The sequence below is a fragment of the Macrobrachium nipponense genome, chromosome 3 (genome assembly GCF_015104395.2).
Source record: "Macrobrachium nipponense isolate FS-2020 chromosome 3, ASM1510439v2, whole genome shotgun sequence".
Taxonomy (NCBI): Eukaryota; Metazoa; Arthropoda; class Malacostraca; order Decapoda; family Palaemonidae; genus Macrobrachium; species Macrobrachium nipponense.
The window spans coordinates 32243642-32262246 of NC_087202.1; the positions used below are offsets into that span (position 1 = coordinate 32243642).

Genomic DNA, 18605 nt, shown 5'->3' on the forward strand with positions numbered 1-18605 from the left:
GAGGTGACCACAAACGACAGAATCCTGTGATTATTGATATGTTCTCGTTAGAAGTAGAGTACATGGCAATACAGTCTCCGAAACCAAGCCAAAAGCTGCATGGCAGATGTGCGCTCGTCTGCACCAAGTGCTGGGAGAGAGAGTCGAAGAATACTTATGTGGAATTTTCCCCCACAGCGAGTTGTTTCTAGCTAGGATTCCTGACGGACGGTTCTTCTCCTTCCAGTCTTGACGAATGGGTGCCTTTGAGAGACTGTTCGATTGGAAAATGGTTTGAAGTGCATTATGTTGTGAGTTTTGTGAGCGAAATTAGCACCAGAAACCCCTAATTATTTGGTTCTGTGGTTTATACATTTCATGTTAAAGAATATGCCATTCCAAATGAGTTATGAATTCCACTAAATCGAATGAGCGAGATCCTAACAGACATTACCTGGCCATTAAGACTGAGTGAATGATAAGTAATTTAATTTCAGCAATATTTCCCGTATGTGAACCAATGTAAATATTTCCCCGTCACACACACACACAGCTGTGCTACAGATATTTGTTCTCCAGGATGAACGACTTAAGATACCGAACAGCAGCCTTGCTGATTCTGGCTGCCCTGTGTACCGGATCACCTCAGACATACAGCGGTAACAATATTGGAGGCATCATCGGCGGAGGAGGAGGTGGGGGTGGAGGTGGAGGTGGAGGTGGAGGTGGAGGTGGTGGTGGAGGAGGAGGAGGATTCGGCTATGGAGGCGGAGGAGGTGGAGTTGTTGGAGGTGGAGTTGTTGGTGGCGGAGGGGGGCTGACCTTAGGAGGCGGAGGAGGAGGAGGCAATAACCAAAACTACAACCAAGGAAACTTCGGAGGGCAAAACAACCTGGGTGTTGTGGGCCAAGGAGGAACCGACGGCTTCGGGAACTCGGATTTTGGACAAGATCTCGGATTCGTCTACACCAACCCAGGTTCCCTCCCCCAGGGAGGGGGATTAGGAGGGGGTGATCTCTCTCATGGCAACGTGGGAGGTATTGGAGGAGGACTAGGTGGGGGTCAACTTGAGGTAAGTGGCAGCTTCTGCAATTATTGTCATATTTCATCTAATTAATTGATTTAAGGAATAAAAATAGATTTTCCCCATCCTTTGGAATCCCCTGGTACTTGTGCAGCTTGAGGCGATATTCGAGACCCACTTAAGAATGCAACTTTGATTAGTTAGAATAAGATCTGTTAAAAACATTACAAAATGGAGAATTTATTCTAAAATACCTCAAAATATCATTTGCTCAGAATGTTCTCTTGCATTCTGACACTCCTGGAAACAAATTTATCTGTTGAGTCGTTCTAAACTTCATCTAGATTGGAGTAACATGTTCCCTTAACAAATAAAACTGCCGGAAACCAGTTTTCCACAAAGAACTAATGTGAGAAGAAAAAACATTTGCCTTATAATTTTAAGCAATCTTTCATAAATCACACAAACATAACTGACATAACTTACGAGACAGACACTCACAGCGTCGGAATCCTACATAGGTACGTTTTGAGTTGATGAGCGATTGATGTAAATATAAAACTAACAAGCGTTAAAACACTGGAGAATAACGAATTAAAACGCGTATTTTTTCAAGCAATCTGATTAATTCTTAAATCTTTCCAAGGTTGTAGCGGGAAAATCAATGGAAGAGAGTAAATGACCTCGTTACCTAAGGTTACAATGGAGTTTGTAAACTTGACACTTAATTTGGATCAAAATGACTAAAAACGTTCTAATTAAAAGTGGTTATTTGACTGATAATCTTTCAATAATTATAAAGAACAACACTATATTACACTGGTCAATTTCAAGGGCCGTTTCAATTGATTAAATCACGAATAAGCGAATGAATAAAAAAAACGTTAAGTTGGAAACGTATTCTTTTCAGATCAAGGCAATAACCAAGATGATAACCTCAAATTGTTACAGCTAATTATAAGAAGCAGGTGTTTCAGAACAACGTAACCAAAGTGACATTGGATGGCAATCGATAAACAAGACAGGCTTTACTTATCCTCTTGAAGTGCACCGCTCAGATGTGATCAAAGTTTACCATTTTTAAAAGAACCAAAACCAATCGAGAACGCATACGGAAATTAAAGCACAAAATAAAATAAAACTGATATAAACTCAAACCCTTCAGCTTAATATTTAATACAGAGAAGTATCACTGACAAATGAGAAGAACTAGACCACAAAGAGATGCACAAGAAGCATCGTTCACGAGAGAAATTCGTTTTAGTCCACATGAACCAGCCAACCGTGTCAAACCGCGCAGATGGATTCCTTGTTCACGACCATTAGTTTATTAGATCGATTATTGATATTTTACTATATGATAGTTAAAGAACATTATTCATACTTCACTTTATTATCCAATGTGAGCACGTGGAGAATGGACACGTTCTCTGTATGCTGATGCTTTTAAAGCTCGTGCCATTGATACTATAGTTGTTCTTACAGTAACCTATACCATTCCTATAACATTAACCTATACCATTCCTATAACATAGGATAAAATATCAAAACAGCAAATTTTTAAAAAGTAATTTGTATTTTTATGAACACGGACACCTAAAGTTCTTTACAAAGGACTCAACTCACGTTCCCAAGCTAAAAGAACGGAATACTCTATTTGCGTAGGAACTAATAAATATTTCCTTCTAATACCATTCTTCAATGACACTACATTTCACCTCCGCAGATCGTGTCCTCACACGGAAGCGATCTCCTGAGCGGATTGTACGGGACACCTGGCGTAGGAGGAGGGGGAGGAGGAAGCGGAGGAGGTGCAGGAGGAGGAGGCGGCGGTTGTAGGCCCGACGTCCAGATATCGGTGGTGACGTCGGTGCGTCTGGTGCCGACGACGCTCATCAGCACCAGGACGAGGGCCATTCCGACGACGGTCTTCCAGCAGATCACCCAGACCAGCATCTTCCCGACAACGATCGTCAGGACGCAGGTCATCACCTCTGTCGTTCCGCCCATCATCCAGACGTCAACGCAGGTATAATCAAGGACAGAATGATTGATCGGGCGTTTAATGCTAAACATGGCCCAAAACCACTAGGGTATAGTATACTATTTGTCAAATATAATGCACTCGTAGTAAAATAATAATAATTATTATTATTATTATCCACGTAATAACAATCATACAAATTGACTTTAATATTTCAATACTTTATAACCACAAAATATACGGAGAACATCGTAAAAATCAAATACTGTAAATTCAAAAATGAAAAATATTAACTCAAGAAATACCTCTTGTGCAGACTTTCAGAGACTTCAGTGGGTTCTGTGAAGTAGAAAGGAGGTTGTCATGTCATAAGAATCGATAAACGCAGCTGAAACAACAAAAATATGTTGAAGACTTGCTATTACAAGCGGACCCTAATTTGGATTAAGGGGGTTTGAAGACATCACAGAAGTTTCGTGTTCGGACTTTTACAGAATAAATTTCTTTCGACCTCCATAGAGGGAGAACAGCTAAAATAAGCTTTAATACAAATGGCTACTAAAACCAGAAGAACGATGAATCATGATGAAAAAAGTTGACACAGAATAGCAAGTTCAAAACCAGACAACACTTTACACTTTAAACAGAATTTTGGTGAAAGATACCAAACTCAATATTATTACTCATGTTCAAAGCGTCAGTTACTCAAGCAATTTACTCAAACAGAAAATTTAGTCATTTAATGATGTATTGTCTGTACTTAAGTATGACGATAACTGTGCAAAACTGACATTGCCAAACCCTTGCGTGATTCTTTCCAAGAACTTGGAACACCCTAAGATAGAAAACGATTTCAAGAAACCCTGTTGAAATACAGTTTTATCTAGCCACATAGACTTTGAGCTTCCAGGTTGATTTATTTATGCAACTCAAAGTATATGTGGCTAACTAAAACGGCATTTCAATAAAGTTTCTTGAAATTGTTTTCAACCTTAGGGTATTGCGAGTTACTGTAAAAAATCACGCAAGAGTTTGGCAATATCATTTTTGCAAAGTTATTTCTTACATAAGTACAGATCATAGCATATTCACAAAATATTTTCCTGCGAATATAAACACTGACAACTTTATCATAAGTATTCTTTCAATATTAACCTTTAATACCCACGAAAAATAGAAATTATTTCTAATAAATCTCACATATTCCCTCGATCTGCAAAACAACTGAAGAGACGCTCACTTGGTAACCGAGGTCAATAGATTACCAATCTATGTCAGTCATTTAAAGAGCCAACATTATAAACGTTGTGTAATATCAAGAACTTGATTTGATTTATTATATGTGCTTTCTAATTTACACCTGAATTCCATAATTTCTGGGGTAATTGACGTCGCTCTCTCAATTAGAACTGGCATAATCAGACGCTAATAAAGAACGTGTTAATCTATAAGAATCATCACATGATAGTAACCAACAAATATATGACAATCTCATTTACTGCTCGATACAAACCACACCCACCGGTGAGATCATATTTCTCTCCCTCTCTCCAGGTGCTCACCCAAACACAGTATGTGACCCGGGCCAGGATCATCACAGACACCCAATACCTGACCCAGACACAAATCCAGAGGGTCACCGAAACATCAGTGCAGACAAGGTTCCAGGTCAGCACGACAACTCTAGTTCAGGTCGTCACGAGGACTCAATTGAATAATCAGGTAAGAAATCAAAAGGTTAACTGTTCCTCAGCGCATGATTAATAGTAGTGCTGACACAAGTGATCAGGATTTTAATTATATATGATTGGGAAATAAATCTAGGTACAGTGCTTTCGTATTTCATGAATCATCACCTCAACGAGAGAGAGAGAGAGAGAGAGAGAGAGAGAGAGAGAGAGAGAGAGAGAGAGAGAGAGAGCATAATAAGTGTCTTAAGTTGATGGCTCTTCTTCATACTCTTTTCTATTATCTGGTGCTGTGCTTCACTTCCCTTGCACTTCTCCTTTTTAGCAGTTACCTATTTTCGATCTCTTATTCATATGTCTACTTATTCATATGTGTTAATAAACGGACATTCTTTGGCAGTATCAATGACAAAACTATATGACAGCACTAAACTCAATACACTTGCAGAAATGTAAGGCTAAAAAAATTATCATGAGATTAAATTAGTCAAGACATAAAAAAAATGAAAAAGGCTTATCATCAACATCCATACCAACATTACTGTTTAGGAGACTGTTCAAAAGGCCCAGAGTAAGAGATACAAATATCCAAAAGAAAATACGGCAACGTGGTACGAAGCTGCTACACTGAGCAAAAGAAGAAATGCCCTCCCAAAAGCCAACATCAACTTTGGAAGAAGAAAAATCACAAGAAAAATATTAACAAAGAGCCTGTTATGATTAATACCTAAACAACTTCTGCCTTGTATTGAGCTATATGGACTTATCCAACACTCCTTCCTGGGAGAACGTTAATGGCAAAAGAAAAATAAGTCCTTGTGCAAACAAAGTCTCATGACATGATTCAGCATTTTCCAGAGATGAACTGAGCACCGGGACCTTTCCCTCAAAAAAGGGGGACGCCATGTCTTCAAAACTAAACACAGAATTGTCTTGAAAATAATCTCATTACGTTTCCTACGCCCTAATCCAGCCCATTTATAGCTAATCTACCTCAAGGACATGGTAAAAAAAAAATGGCTGGTGTAATACTAACATATATCTCAGAAATTTGCCAAAGGGCATCATCACCTAAGTCCCCAAGAATGTCATCATAATTATAATATTTTTGTTTCCCAACCAGTTAATCATTTATTTCCTACTTCCCAGATGCATTTTGATTTAGGGATAATTGTTGACATTCTTAAGGTCTCGAAGGCGGACGGGAATTAATAACCCTGTTATAATTGCAGACAATTTATCACAAGTTGAATTAGAATAAGAAATATCATAATCATGATTTATTATGTAGTATATCACGAACAGGTCTGTAATAAACGCCATCGCACTTTTATCTAATCACATTTACATCAAAGGCGTCGCCGCAATCAGACGGCAGTGCTGAAAATGATACTCCGATGTGGACAATAAAAGAAGTTTGAACGCTGAACTAAAACCTTGTTCACGATAGACTTTAAATGCGCACATGAAAAGGATCATCAATATAAACCTTAGCATATTTTCAACGGCAATTACCTAGTCAAAACCCTAACCGTATTAGACGTTACTGCATACTCCTATCCTTTCTGCGATTAACGACAACTTTACTTTAAACTTTAAATGTAGTACATTACTAGTTACCCTTACATCATTTATGGGATCCTGAATTCGTAAAACATCGTTTCCCAAGATAAACGCTAAAGAAAAAGAAAAAAAAAGCAGCCTTTCATTTCTGGTAATACTCAAGAGCAGTTTCCTTAGGCCGCTGGGTTAGGGAATCTCTTGAACCGGTTATCAGGAAGGGTTGGCCACATACTATGTCCTTAAAACACATGTTCCAGGGATCACTCAAGTTATTGCCTTTCACCCTCACTTTCTAAATTGTTCTCTCTCTCGAAGATCCGGGAATAAGTAACGTGCGATTATAACAAGACATCTCCATAAAAAAAAGGCCCTTGGTTCTTACTGGCCTTTGTAAAGGTGCCCAGCCTCTTGATACTCTTCTAACTTTTAAGGATTTGCCTTTCATTCGGTTCAATTAACAGCTAGTATAATCATAATTACAACTGTTTACAAGGACTCAAAGACATCTAGAGCGAAAGGCTGTAAATGGGGAAATGTAGATACCCACAACCTTATTGAAGAAATTAATGATCGAGTTCAAAACGACAAACAGGGCAATTACACCTTGGTGACGGTCCCGTTTTCTTATAAATCAATATTATAAGGAAAAACATCTCTAAGAGCGATAATGAATAATTTTTTTTTTCTCTCTTAATTTGGCGACTAGAAATTTGCCTTGTGATGCCTTACACTTCTAGTCTCTCAATTTCATAATTTTCTCCATCAAAAACTCTTTGTAATTTATTAATTACGATGAATTAACGCAATATTAATATCAAACAACAATAGAAAGCAGTTTCATATCGATCCCATTTTAGTAAAATAAAACAAAACAAAAGTCTATCATAGTTCAAATGCAACATAGCAAAACGTAAAGCTCAGGTGAAATGAAAAAGATTACAGTTAACTATACACAATTGCTTAGCGCAACCCAAATCAAATTATTTCAAACTTGGGACAAGAGTCAAGGAACTTAACACAGCCAAAATCCAATAACAACAACCTCCTCGCTGGTCTTCCGACCAATGAATTAAGCAACGTTGCGTTATCAAGACTAGCAACTTACGACCAAAATAGCTGTGAATTCTTGTCTCAAGGAGGAGGATGGAAGTGACCTCACAAAAACAGCCCGAAATCCAACTATAATTATAATTTACATAAAATGAATCGCAGCATCGGAAAAACATATTCGGGCTTCAAGAGACCCAGTCCGCAAAGAAGCAAAGACATCCGCCAAGTTACAGCAGAGTCCTCCATAACACAAAGGTCCTTCACAGGTCTACCCTAATGGTTCGGACATTCTTGATGCTGACCAACATCCATAGTGTATACAAGTCTTTCACTGTTTATCCCATCTACCATTCACTTTGGGCTTTAGGCTAAAGAGAGAGAGAGAGAGAGAGAGAGAGAGAGAGAGAGAGAGAGAGAGAGAGAGACGATGCATACCATATGACGTCTAACTTTTTATTTTTCTTGTCATTACACTCAATATTTTTTTATTCATGATTAAATTGTCCTTTGATCAGATTGTACATTTAGTGCCCTACTTCTTTACTGGGATGAAGATCTCTATAAATTGAGACTGGATAGTGAATCGAGATGGTAGGAACTGAAAATAGGGAAGGATATAAAGAAATATGACAACCATTTTGGCGAAGGCAACTAAACTTTGCATTCATTAAACCCTTCACAGTCAAGAATACATATTAAGGCTAAATCACAATGTCTTTGCCATACTTTAAATGCAGACAACGGCCTTGGCGGCACCACGTGGTTCCGAAAGGAGAGCTCTAGATGTGTCTGATACCTAGCTCAATTTTTCTTCTGGTTCCTTAGTTAACACATCTCTCTTTCACCCATTATATTGATAAATAATGAAATTTTGGGACTATAATAAGGTTTTGTTAAAAAAAAAAAAAAAAAAAAGTTAGGGGGTCCATTGTAAAATCGTGCCTCAGTTGTTGTTCCAAACTCATAATATAAAAACTAACGTCAGTCCCCCCCCCCCCCCCCCCCCCCCCCCACACACACACACAAAAAGAAGAATATTAAACTGTTGCTTGATTGAGCGATTCGTAGCAGTTTTCTAATTGCTGTCCTTCAAGCTCTTCTATCACAGCAGGACTTGAGCACTGAGGGAAGAGTAGGGCACTGGAATTTTGAGAAGAGTAAAATTAGGAAATGCCAACAAAAAGGGGTCTATCTTCCTTTTCGTCTCTATTTTTAGTAATAGAATAATTCGTTACATTGTATTCCGTTATACGTGGGTTCCTCGAAGTCATGGCAAATCACTAAAATATCATCATCAACAACAACAACAACAACAACAACCCTGCTTTGTATTTTAAGGGACAAACTATTTTTTTGCACATGAATGAAATGGAGAGACTCCGCTAAGCAATCGAAATCAACCAATAAACTATCATAAATACCCAGTTTGTAACACAGCTTTTTATGCTAGTTATGTCGATAATTCCCCCGAGATTTTATTTATATCCTCTAATACTAAGCCACAGAGTGCCAAGGCAAGAAATATGGAGATGTTTGAGGGAGAAGATGGTGCCGGAAAAGTATGTCAGAATTATTCAGGAGATGTACAGGAATGTGTATACTTGAGTGAGGAGTAGTGTTGGAGAGACGGATGGATTTGAGATAGGAGTTGTATTACACCAGGGGTCAGCACTTAGCCCATTCATCTTCAACATCGTGATGGATGTAATGACCAGGGATGTTAGAGAAGCAGTGCCATGGTGCATATTATACGCGGATGACATTGTGTTGTGTTCAGAGGGGAGGGAGGAGTTGGAGAGGAGGTTTGAGAGGTGGAGAGCAGCACTTGAGGAGAGAGGAATGAGAATAAGCAGATAAAAAACCGAATATATGTGTTCCAGTATTACTGATGACGGTGGAAGTAGCATAAGAATGGGTGGGGAAGAAATAAAGAAAGTACAGAAGTTCAAGTACTTAGAGTCCGTATTAGAGGATAGTGGAAGCATGGACCAAGAGGTGAGACACCGTATTCAGGCAGGATGGAATAACTGGAGGTCTGCATCAGGGGTCCTCTGTGACAAGAAGGTCCCTCTGAAATTGAAAGAAAAGTTCCATAGGACGGTGGTCAGACCAGCAATGTTATATGGAACAGAAACAGCAAGTATGAGGAAAACAGAGAAGTAGATGGATGTAGCAGAAATGAGAATGTTGAGGTGGATGTCGGGAGTAACAAGGGAAGATAGGATTAGAAATGAGTATATAAGAGGATCGACAAAGGTAGCTGAAATATCGAAGAAAATACAGGAAGGAAGGCCTCGATGGTATGGACACCTGTTACGAAGGGAGGAACGTCATGTTGGAAGACATACGATGGAAATGGAAGTGCGGGGTAGAAGGAAGAAGGGAAGACCAAGAAAGAGATGGCGTGATTGTGTAGGGGAAGATATGGAATTGAAAGGTATAAATGAGAACGAGGCACAGGACAGAAATCGATGGAGACGACTCATTCGCAATGGCGACCCCATATAAAAATTGGTTTAAGCTAGGAAGAAGAATACTAAGCCACAAATACCCAAACTAATGAATACACTTTACTCCTATGGAATAATTTACACCAAAGAGAATTTGTGAAATGACCAATTCGTTTAGGAACATTTGATCGCCGAGGGCTATAGTACTAAACACGGCGAAACAGTGATTTATCTACTACACTGTTTTGCCGTGTTTAATACTAGCCCCTGGGGGTCAAATGTGTTTCGTCATGCTTAGTACTAGCCCCTAAGGAGTCAAATGTATTCGGTCGTGTTTAGTCTTAGCCCCTGAGGTGATCAAATGCACTTAAGCACATTTGAGTCCCCAGGGGCTAGTACTAAACACGGCAAAATAGTGTAGATGAATCAGTGTTTCGCTATTATGGTACTAGCAATACAATGACTTTCTGGGTAGGTACAGAGATGCTGGTGATTTATCCACTCAGCTATCAAGAGAGAGAGAGAAGTTAATTTCGATCCAGCTGGTACATCTGGTGCAGACCCCAACTACCATATAACCCCAATTTCTTTAATTCCAGATCCAGACGCAGTTCCAGACCCAGGTCATAACACAGACAAAAACGGAGCAAGTGACGAAGTCAGTGACAGTTCCTCGTTACTTCACGCAGACCTTGACCTCCTACTACCCTGTAACTGACACTGTCACAGCCACCAGAACAATCCAGAGTGTGGCAACCGCCTTCCAGACAATCACGGTGCAGGGACAGTGCTCTGCCACAGGAGGTGGAGGTGGAGGTGGGGGTCAGGGTCAGGGTCAGGGTCAGGGTCAGCAAGGCTATACTTATAATAACCCTAATGTTTACTAGGTGCATAAATATTTACGTATATTATTCGTTCTTCATTCTAACTCAGAAACAACTGTATTCTTATTTTTAATTTATGTGTGAAATGATACGTTTATAGTCTGATAACCTGTTCAAACTAGGTTTATGTTGTTTATGTCCATTTTCCCTCCTATGTGCTTCATATCTCATATTGTGAATGTCCAAAGTCATATATAAAGAATTTACCAAAAAACTACTAATAGTTTTATTTAATTTTGCTATATTTATTACACCATATTTACAAAACCCTCAAATGGAATATAGCCTGCTCGTATTTATAGCAGAATTAACGCATAGCTTATTTACATATTAATTTATGAAATTAAATGTTTACTCTTACAGACTGACATAACCATTATAAAACTTTTCTCTTCCCAGCTGTTAACATGAGGAAAACTTTTCATTCTTACCTTTTCAACTCTATCACTCCAACAGCAGGCCTCGTGGGGTGAATTTCTGCAATGGATATGAAAAATGAAAGTTGCTTAATTCTGTAAACTATAAAACATGAAAAGTTTAAATAAGTTATATACAAAAGAAAATGAAAAAAACAGCTTCAGAATTCATTATGTGAAAAGTCCGCACTTTTCATAGCATAAACAATAAAAATAAAATGGCAAAAATTCTCTTAATACAACATGGAAACATACCAGACGTACTTTGTTGCTGACTTCACTTTTTTTTTAATTTTTTTTACTTTGATCCACAGACCACACATGCACTAACCAAGGAGTTGTATAACTTCAGAACTACAGGGGGTAAGAGTCTGGGGTAGCTGCCTGGACCCTTTGTGAGCTCTTAACTGGATGTGAGGGAACATAACTACTAATCTCAAACAGGAAATACACTTACTTGAAGTCCACTGGCAGCTCTTGGACTTCTTAAAATGCAAGAAAGACAGGGTAGAAGAATAAGAGCTCAATGAGAGGAGGCAGCACAAGTCTCCACCTTACACCATCCACACGTCTTGCTTTCCAGCAAGTCAAGGCAGGGATAGTACAACCATCAACGGAATACAGCACGTGTACGATGCTGCAGGGGTATCTCCCCTAAGAACGTCAACCCTGAGTACTTAGCTGTAGCTAGGTGAAATAGGAAAGCAACAAAGGAGGCCCCAAGGAAAGAGCGCATCTGCAAAGTACTCCAGTAAAGCAGTTATCTCAGAAGCAGCCTATGTAGCAGAGATAAGGGGTGGATATGCATGTGCACAAGACATGGTATCACATAGAGTCCCCTAAGAGTAGCTAGTTCATTACTAGAGGACAGCAAATGCTGCCCATTCATCTTCCTGTTCGTAGAGCTCCTTAGACGGATTGAGAAGAGGATGCACAGAAGTAGCAGAGACATGGGTGTGGGTAGTCTGGGAGGTAGGAACAAAAAGGTTGTGATATCAAAAGGAGGTTTGTTACACATTGGTGACAACAGCAAACTTATTTTGGCCTTAGTTATCATCTTGCCTCCCTCTTCAACAGCAAATGGGACCAGCTTGATCATTCCTCACATAGTAAGTTTTTGTCAGCAAGTCGTACCCAGCAAAAGGGACAACATAAGTAGGATCCACCAACAAAGTACATAATTCTCTTCCTTCACACATACATTGTTTTGTTTTCTTTGATGCACATTGCACCAAAACAAACGCAACATCATATACTCACAAAGAATCAAGCAGTGAGAAAGAGTACGGCAAGACGTGTATCGTTGACAGCAGCAACAATTGAAACCAGTTTGTAATGAGGAATACTGTACTCTTACGCAAAAAGGTCAGTAACCCCACAGGAACAAAGATATTTCCAGTACCAAACTTTAAGCATTGCTTTTACATTAACTAGGCAAAATTATCAGTCTTCCCTGTGCATTTGGTCTTACTTCCCACGCAAGTAAAATTCTTTAAAAACAGCTTAATGGATTTTCTACATCTTTACACATTTTTTCAACGACTGTAAGTTGTTTTTTGAAAATAAATATATTGAAAACATTAAAAACGAACCATGTTCTACAAAAATACTAGAAATGAAGGAGATATAACCGCATGGCGTGAAATACTGCACGTACTAACAAAATACAAGTGAAATGGAGGTAACCAAGACAGTGAATACCTCTTTGTTCTCAATATACCAGTACATCTCAAATGTAATATTTTCCTTAACATACCAGCATCTCCAATTGTCATTGTTTCTGTAAAACCTAAAGTTAGGTTAGAATGTATCCTTATAATTACCAGTTATAGTGTAAAAAAAATTATACAGTGGGAGGTCGAGGTATTTTTAAACAATAAAAGTGTGACACCTGACACTTCATTATTAAAACCACAAAGCAGCATCATCTTCTAGAATAATACAATTCATGTCATTTCTGCTAAAATTTTTGTATTTTATACATCAGCACACTTTAAAACAAACACAACATAGTTCAGTGATTAAAATTACCTTAATTATAAAAAACTTCCTAAAAGCTAACAAATTATGTTTCAGACCAACCCACATGGAATTTTACACAACTTCACATAATACAGAGATGTATGTCTGTCAGGATTTATGCCACAGCTCAGGACAGACGAAAATGCTTTAATATGTCTGTAAATTTGAAGTCGAGCTTAATACTTCTTTGTTGTCAAAAATAAAATGAGGTGTTGTGCTGTATAACAATTTCTTTCCTGACTACAGTCGGCCCCTGATATTCGTGGACTCGCATATTTGCGGATTTTTCTATGGACTGTATATACATACCCATTATTCGCGGAAAATTCCACCTACTCGCTGTATTTGTCACAGCGAAATATTCACAAATTACTGTATTTTCAAATAATCTTTGTGAATAAAAGCACTTTCTCGCGATAAAACTATTAAAATACTTAGCTATAAGCATTTTTTGTGTTTTGACTATTAAAATAAGTAGTTCTAAGCGTTTTTTGAGGGGTTATAAGTATTCGCAGATATTAGCTATTCGCAGGGTGTCTACTATAACAATTCCTTTTCTATTTAGTGAAATTGCACTGAACATTTAGCTGGCCTTATACCAGTACAGGCTCTTGGTTTTGTACAGCCAGTGAATTACATACTTGTCAAGATATCCTTATAATGTATTTAATGTTTTTTCTCTTTATTATCAACATTTTGATATGCATGTGTGTATACATACATACATACATATATATATGTATACACATCTGTGATATATATATATATATATATATATATATATATATATATATATATATATATATATATATATATATACATAGTTGGGCTCACAACAGTTGTAAAGAGCTTAGGATGAATCCTTATAAGTAGCAGATATATACACAGCTTTTTTAAAATGTATGCGGTAGGCTGTGATAAGAAAGGTTAGGATGTTTTTAAGAAAATCTTATTGCAAAACACTTCAACATAGGTCAAGGGGTACCCTTGCTGGCCAGGCAAGACACTGTGCCCAAGGTTAGGTTTGGCATGGTAAAGATAGGCCATGTTTCCTATTATGGAAGTGCCTGCAGTCTTAAATTAGCCTATGCTAGTTAGCATCTTTTGTATTTCACTAAATTTCTCTATATTGCCTCCACAATTTTCCCAGTGGTCCTCAATAATTATTTTAAAATATAGGAGAGTTGCGCACGTTATTTTCAAGGGTTGCAGCCTGCTTAAAAGCACTTCAAAGATGTATTTCAATAAGGTAGCCTTCCCTTAACCTAACCTATCTGAAAAGTTCCGTGTCCTGAGCTGCCTTGAGGGCTTCACCCTGCCTAGTCATCCACCACCACCACCCCAACCCCCGTAGCATTGTGGATATTAGAATACATGCATAGCTATTCTCCCGTATGAATAAAATGTTGCATGAAGAGATATGGTTAGTAGGTTTAAGAATATGCGGGAAAAAAAAAAAAAAAAAAACCCCAAAAAAAAAAAAAAAAAAAAAAAAAAAAAAAAAAAAGTATTTAGGTGAGGAATGAAAATAAATAAAAAAATTTGGCAACTTGACGCACTATCTCCAAACCCTATAAGGACCCTTTCACGCTATGCGGTGGTCTCCGCGTCGCAGGTACTGCAGACAACGCCGCTCATTTGCGAGGTCGCTGTCTACAGAGACCATTTTTTAAAAATCTTGTCTCTTGTTCCATTTTTTTTTTTTTTTTTTGTGATTTCATCCAAGCATCTCTTACATTTTTCCATTTCAAACACGCCATACTTCTCTCCAAGATGTAACTAAGTTACGACTTTTATACTCCTCCTTACTTTTATCCCATAAAACCAGTTTTGTTTTAATTAAAGAAATGAGAAGCTCTATATCTATATTTTGATCCATATCCATATAAATGATGTATTATCATGATGAAAAGCAGCGACCTACTATTGCTCACCGCTTGTAAAGGCGGAAAAATCCTGCCTGGTGTGAAAACGCGCATTGAACATGATGGCCAACTGCAACCGTCAACCAGTGGGGCAAATCTCATGCAAAGCGGCACCGCGACGGCAGAAAATCCGTACCGCTATAGTGTGAAAGGCTCTTTAGCTGGTATCACACTAGTCATTTCTTGCTCACAGTTTTGGCCAGCATCCAGCTGATGCTCGTGAGCAAAAGTGTTGTATCGTCACACTAGGACCTCGTGGTTTCGAGGAGCAGTAGGAAAAAGTAAACAAAACTGATCAGCTGATATCATCATGGTGCCCAGAAATTGTCGGACTGTTGCAAGATGTGCTGCAGTGATGTGTTTTCTCAGAATCTTACGTGAATGCAAGAGTAACAAAAAACGTTTGTGGGTTCGAGAGTGGGTCAGGAGAAGAGCAGCCAAAGGTCTGAGAGTACGTCCTATCAGCAGCAGCCATCTTGTTTGTTTACACTATGCGGTCGCTCGCGGTTCGTGCGCGCAGCTTCCCGTTTAGTCAGGAGGCAAAAATCTCAAGCTAAAAGCTCCCGGTTTTCCATTTTCGCCAGCTGGAGGAGAAAAGAAGACCTAGCGTGAAGCTTTAGTCAACTTGTAAGCGCGGTGCCGCTCCGCTGGTGGAGGCGGTTTTAAATTGCATAGTGTGAAAGGGCCCTAATGCAGCATTCTTAGTAAAAAATGACCCAGTAGCTATAGCTATCTAAATTATTTGTGGGGATTATGATTCCCAGATAATGTCGTCATATGTAATTAAATAGCTGTAAATGTAAGGCGTACAGTTAAGCCTAAAACCCCATAGGGCTCAGAACTAATCAAAACTCATTGACAAATATATAAACAACTACCTAATTACAACATTCTGAAAACAGATTCATAAAGATATAGTATTAGGTCATGTAACTAAATTTTCATGTCAAGAGTTCATGAATTGAATTTAGGCCAAAGGACATGCACTGGGACCTATGAGGTTATTCTGCCCTGAAACGGAAATTGAAAGTAAAAGTTCTGGAAGGTAGCACAGGAGGAAAACCTGCAGTTGCACTATGAATCAACCGTTGGGAGATGGAAAATAGAGACCATGAAAGGAGGTTAGTAAAAGTAAAGAAAGGGGTTGCCGCTAGGGACGCTGCAAAGAACCTTACGTACTACCCATAGATATAAAAGCCTAGATGCCGCATCAGCCGGCCGGACATACATCAACAAGTCCGCCATCTTGGCGCGGTAATTCAAACAATGCAGCAGGCTGCAGTATATGACGTTTTTCCGCCACTATTCGCTTAATATTGCACGGATTTTCTTGTCTGATGGCTCGTTACAAAGCTTACATAATTCCCTACAAGGATCTAATAAAATAAAGTTGTTCCTTATTGTTTGAAAGTTAACTTGCAATGACTTTGTTTTAGCAGGTAGGGGGAAGGAGGGGGCTAGTTGTACACAAATGTTAATATTTACCCATAACTATTGCTGTAAACAATAATTTGAAATGCTGTGATAAGACAGATGACTAAAGTAGGCCTACAGCTATGGATCTGTGCAACTTAAGTAAAATCTTTGTCTCTCGAAGTGCTCTGTTAAAAAATCCCCCAATATAATTTTTGGCACAGGCCTACAAGTTTAAGTCATAAAACTGTAGGGTTGAGCCTAAAATAAACTACAGTAGGCCCTAGAATAACTAGGATTTCTGTGTTATCTAGCCTTTGCATCTCTGCCTGCTCCTTTGAGCCTGGGTGGGGTGGGGGTTCTTCCATTTTTTTGGAACGGGATGCTCCTCAGTGAATTCTGACCTCTAGACCTGGCTTTGGAAAATTTAGCGGGTATCAAGAGACCCTCGTCTAGTGGCAAAAAAGTGACCTATCTCTAGACCTAATTTTATATGGTGAAATAATTATATAGAACTTAAATTTTTACACAAAACTACCTTTAATTTGCTCAGACTAAGATATATCATTATGGCAAGCATTAACAGTTCAAAATATAGCTCATCTCTAAGACCTGTGTTGTCAAGGACCCAAATTATTATACCTTATTTGGGATAAGGGCCTGGGCCATCTCTATACTTCTATAGACCAAAATTGCCAAAATGAGCCAATCCTGATGAGCAACCCTGTATACCCGGTCATAGTAACCGTCCCCCCCCACCGAGCCTTTCAGCCTAGACCACAATCATAAGGCCAGTCTAATTTTTTTTCAGCTAACTGTTCATTGGTTTGGTCACACATGTATAAATTTAAAGCTGTGGGTGGCCTTATGGGTCATTAAGCCTATACTTTGAAGTAACAACTCTCATAAATGTATTGCACAATGATTTATTTTCATGATATTTGTTCTTACATTGAATGTATATATAACATTTATTGTACATCTGTGCATTTATTTATAAATATTCCCAGCAATTTAAACAAGTTTTTTTTCATTGCTGTTTCCAACAGTTTAATGATACTACATTGTAATGATAATCTATATGCATTGATATGAAATCAGCAGGCTATATCAAAACATCAACAAAAACTCATTATGTGCCTTGCTTGGCCATTTAGTTCTTATTACAAGGACCAGATTAACACTAATATTACATAGCTATAATGCAGTGAAAGAAATCTAGAAACATCAAATTAGTGTCCAACATTTTACCCTATTGACCTAATGGCCCTTAAATAATATTGTTTTAACCATTTTTTTTCGTAGGCTGTCTTATCACAGCATTTCAAATTATTATTTACAGCAATAGTTATGGGTAAATATTAACATTTGTGTACAACTAGCCCCCTTCCCCCTACCTGCTAAAACAAAGTCATTGTAAGTTAACTTTCAAACAATAAGGAACAACTTTATTTTATTAGATCCTTGTAGGGAATTATGTAAGCTTTGTAACGAGCCATCAGACAAGAAAATCCGTGCAATATTAAGCGAATAGTGGCGAAAAAACGTCATATACTGCAGGCTGCTGCATTGTTTGAATTACCGCCCCAAGATGGCGGGCCTGATGACGTGCGCCAGCCTATTCAGCTAGCGCCCGATGCGGCATCTAGGCTTTTATATCTATGCGTACTACCAATACCAACAGTGCACCTAACGAGATACACTGAACACTATCGCGTTGTGGGGGTCAAGTGTTCACACTATTGTAAGGACAACGCTTATTCATAATTTTCTCTGTATATAATTCATCATTCGCGTTGTTCTTACTTCCCCCTGAGAGAGCATTCAGCGGGCTTTCCGTCAGTGTATAAAGCTTGTATAACCACATATTGTGTACTTTTATATTTTGTATTTTATGTCTCTCAAGAAACACAAATCGGGTCTCGCCGACCCACTTTTACTCTCTCGCGGGTCGGTGACCACATTTCCGTCCGCATGCTGTATATTTATATTTCCCTTGACTGTAATAAAAATCAGTAACACTTCTACCTGCCTCTTTGTCCACCTCTCACAACTGGTGACCTCCGGTTTGGACGGTGACCCAAGCGGTTTTGGCTTAGCCATTAAGGGACTCACTACCGCCGCTCACCTTCAGAGATCTTTAACGGACTCATACGGCGCCTCAGTATAGATCTCTGAAAGCTCCTACCGTGGAAATAACCAACGCC

General features: G+C 38.6%; 1 protein-coding gene and 1 long non-coding RNA gene across 2 annotated transcripts in view; one reads left to right on the forward strand and one right to left on the reverse strand.

Annotated features, from left to right (window-relative positions):
* Positions 1-18605, reverse strand: part of LOC135222184 (uncharacterized) — a 68857-nt gene that overhangs the window by 44179 nt on the left and 6073 nt on the right. The window contains exon 2 of the long non-coding RNA XR_010316192.1: positions 11054-11099. This is a non-coding gene — a long non-coding RNA (uncharacterized LOC135222184). The remainder of the gene's footprint in view (positions 1-11053; positions 11100-18605) is intronic.
* LOC135222092 (keratin, type II cytoskeletal 1-like) lies at positions 725-10825 on the forward strand (the record flags this gene model as incomplete). Its single annotated transcript, XM_064260264.1, has 4 exons — positions 725-1051; positions 2730-3032; positions 4542-4709; positions 10338-10825. Coding segments are annotated over 4 exons (1086 nt in total), but the record flags the coding sequence as incomplete, so codon positions are not given.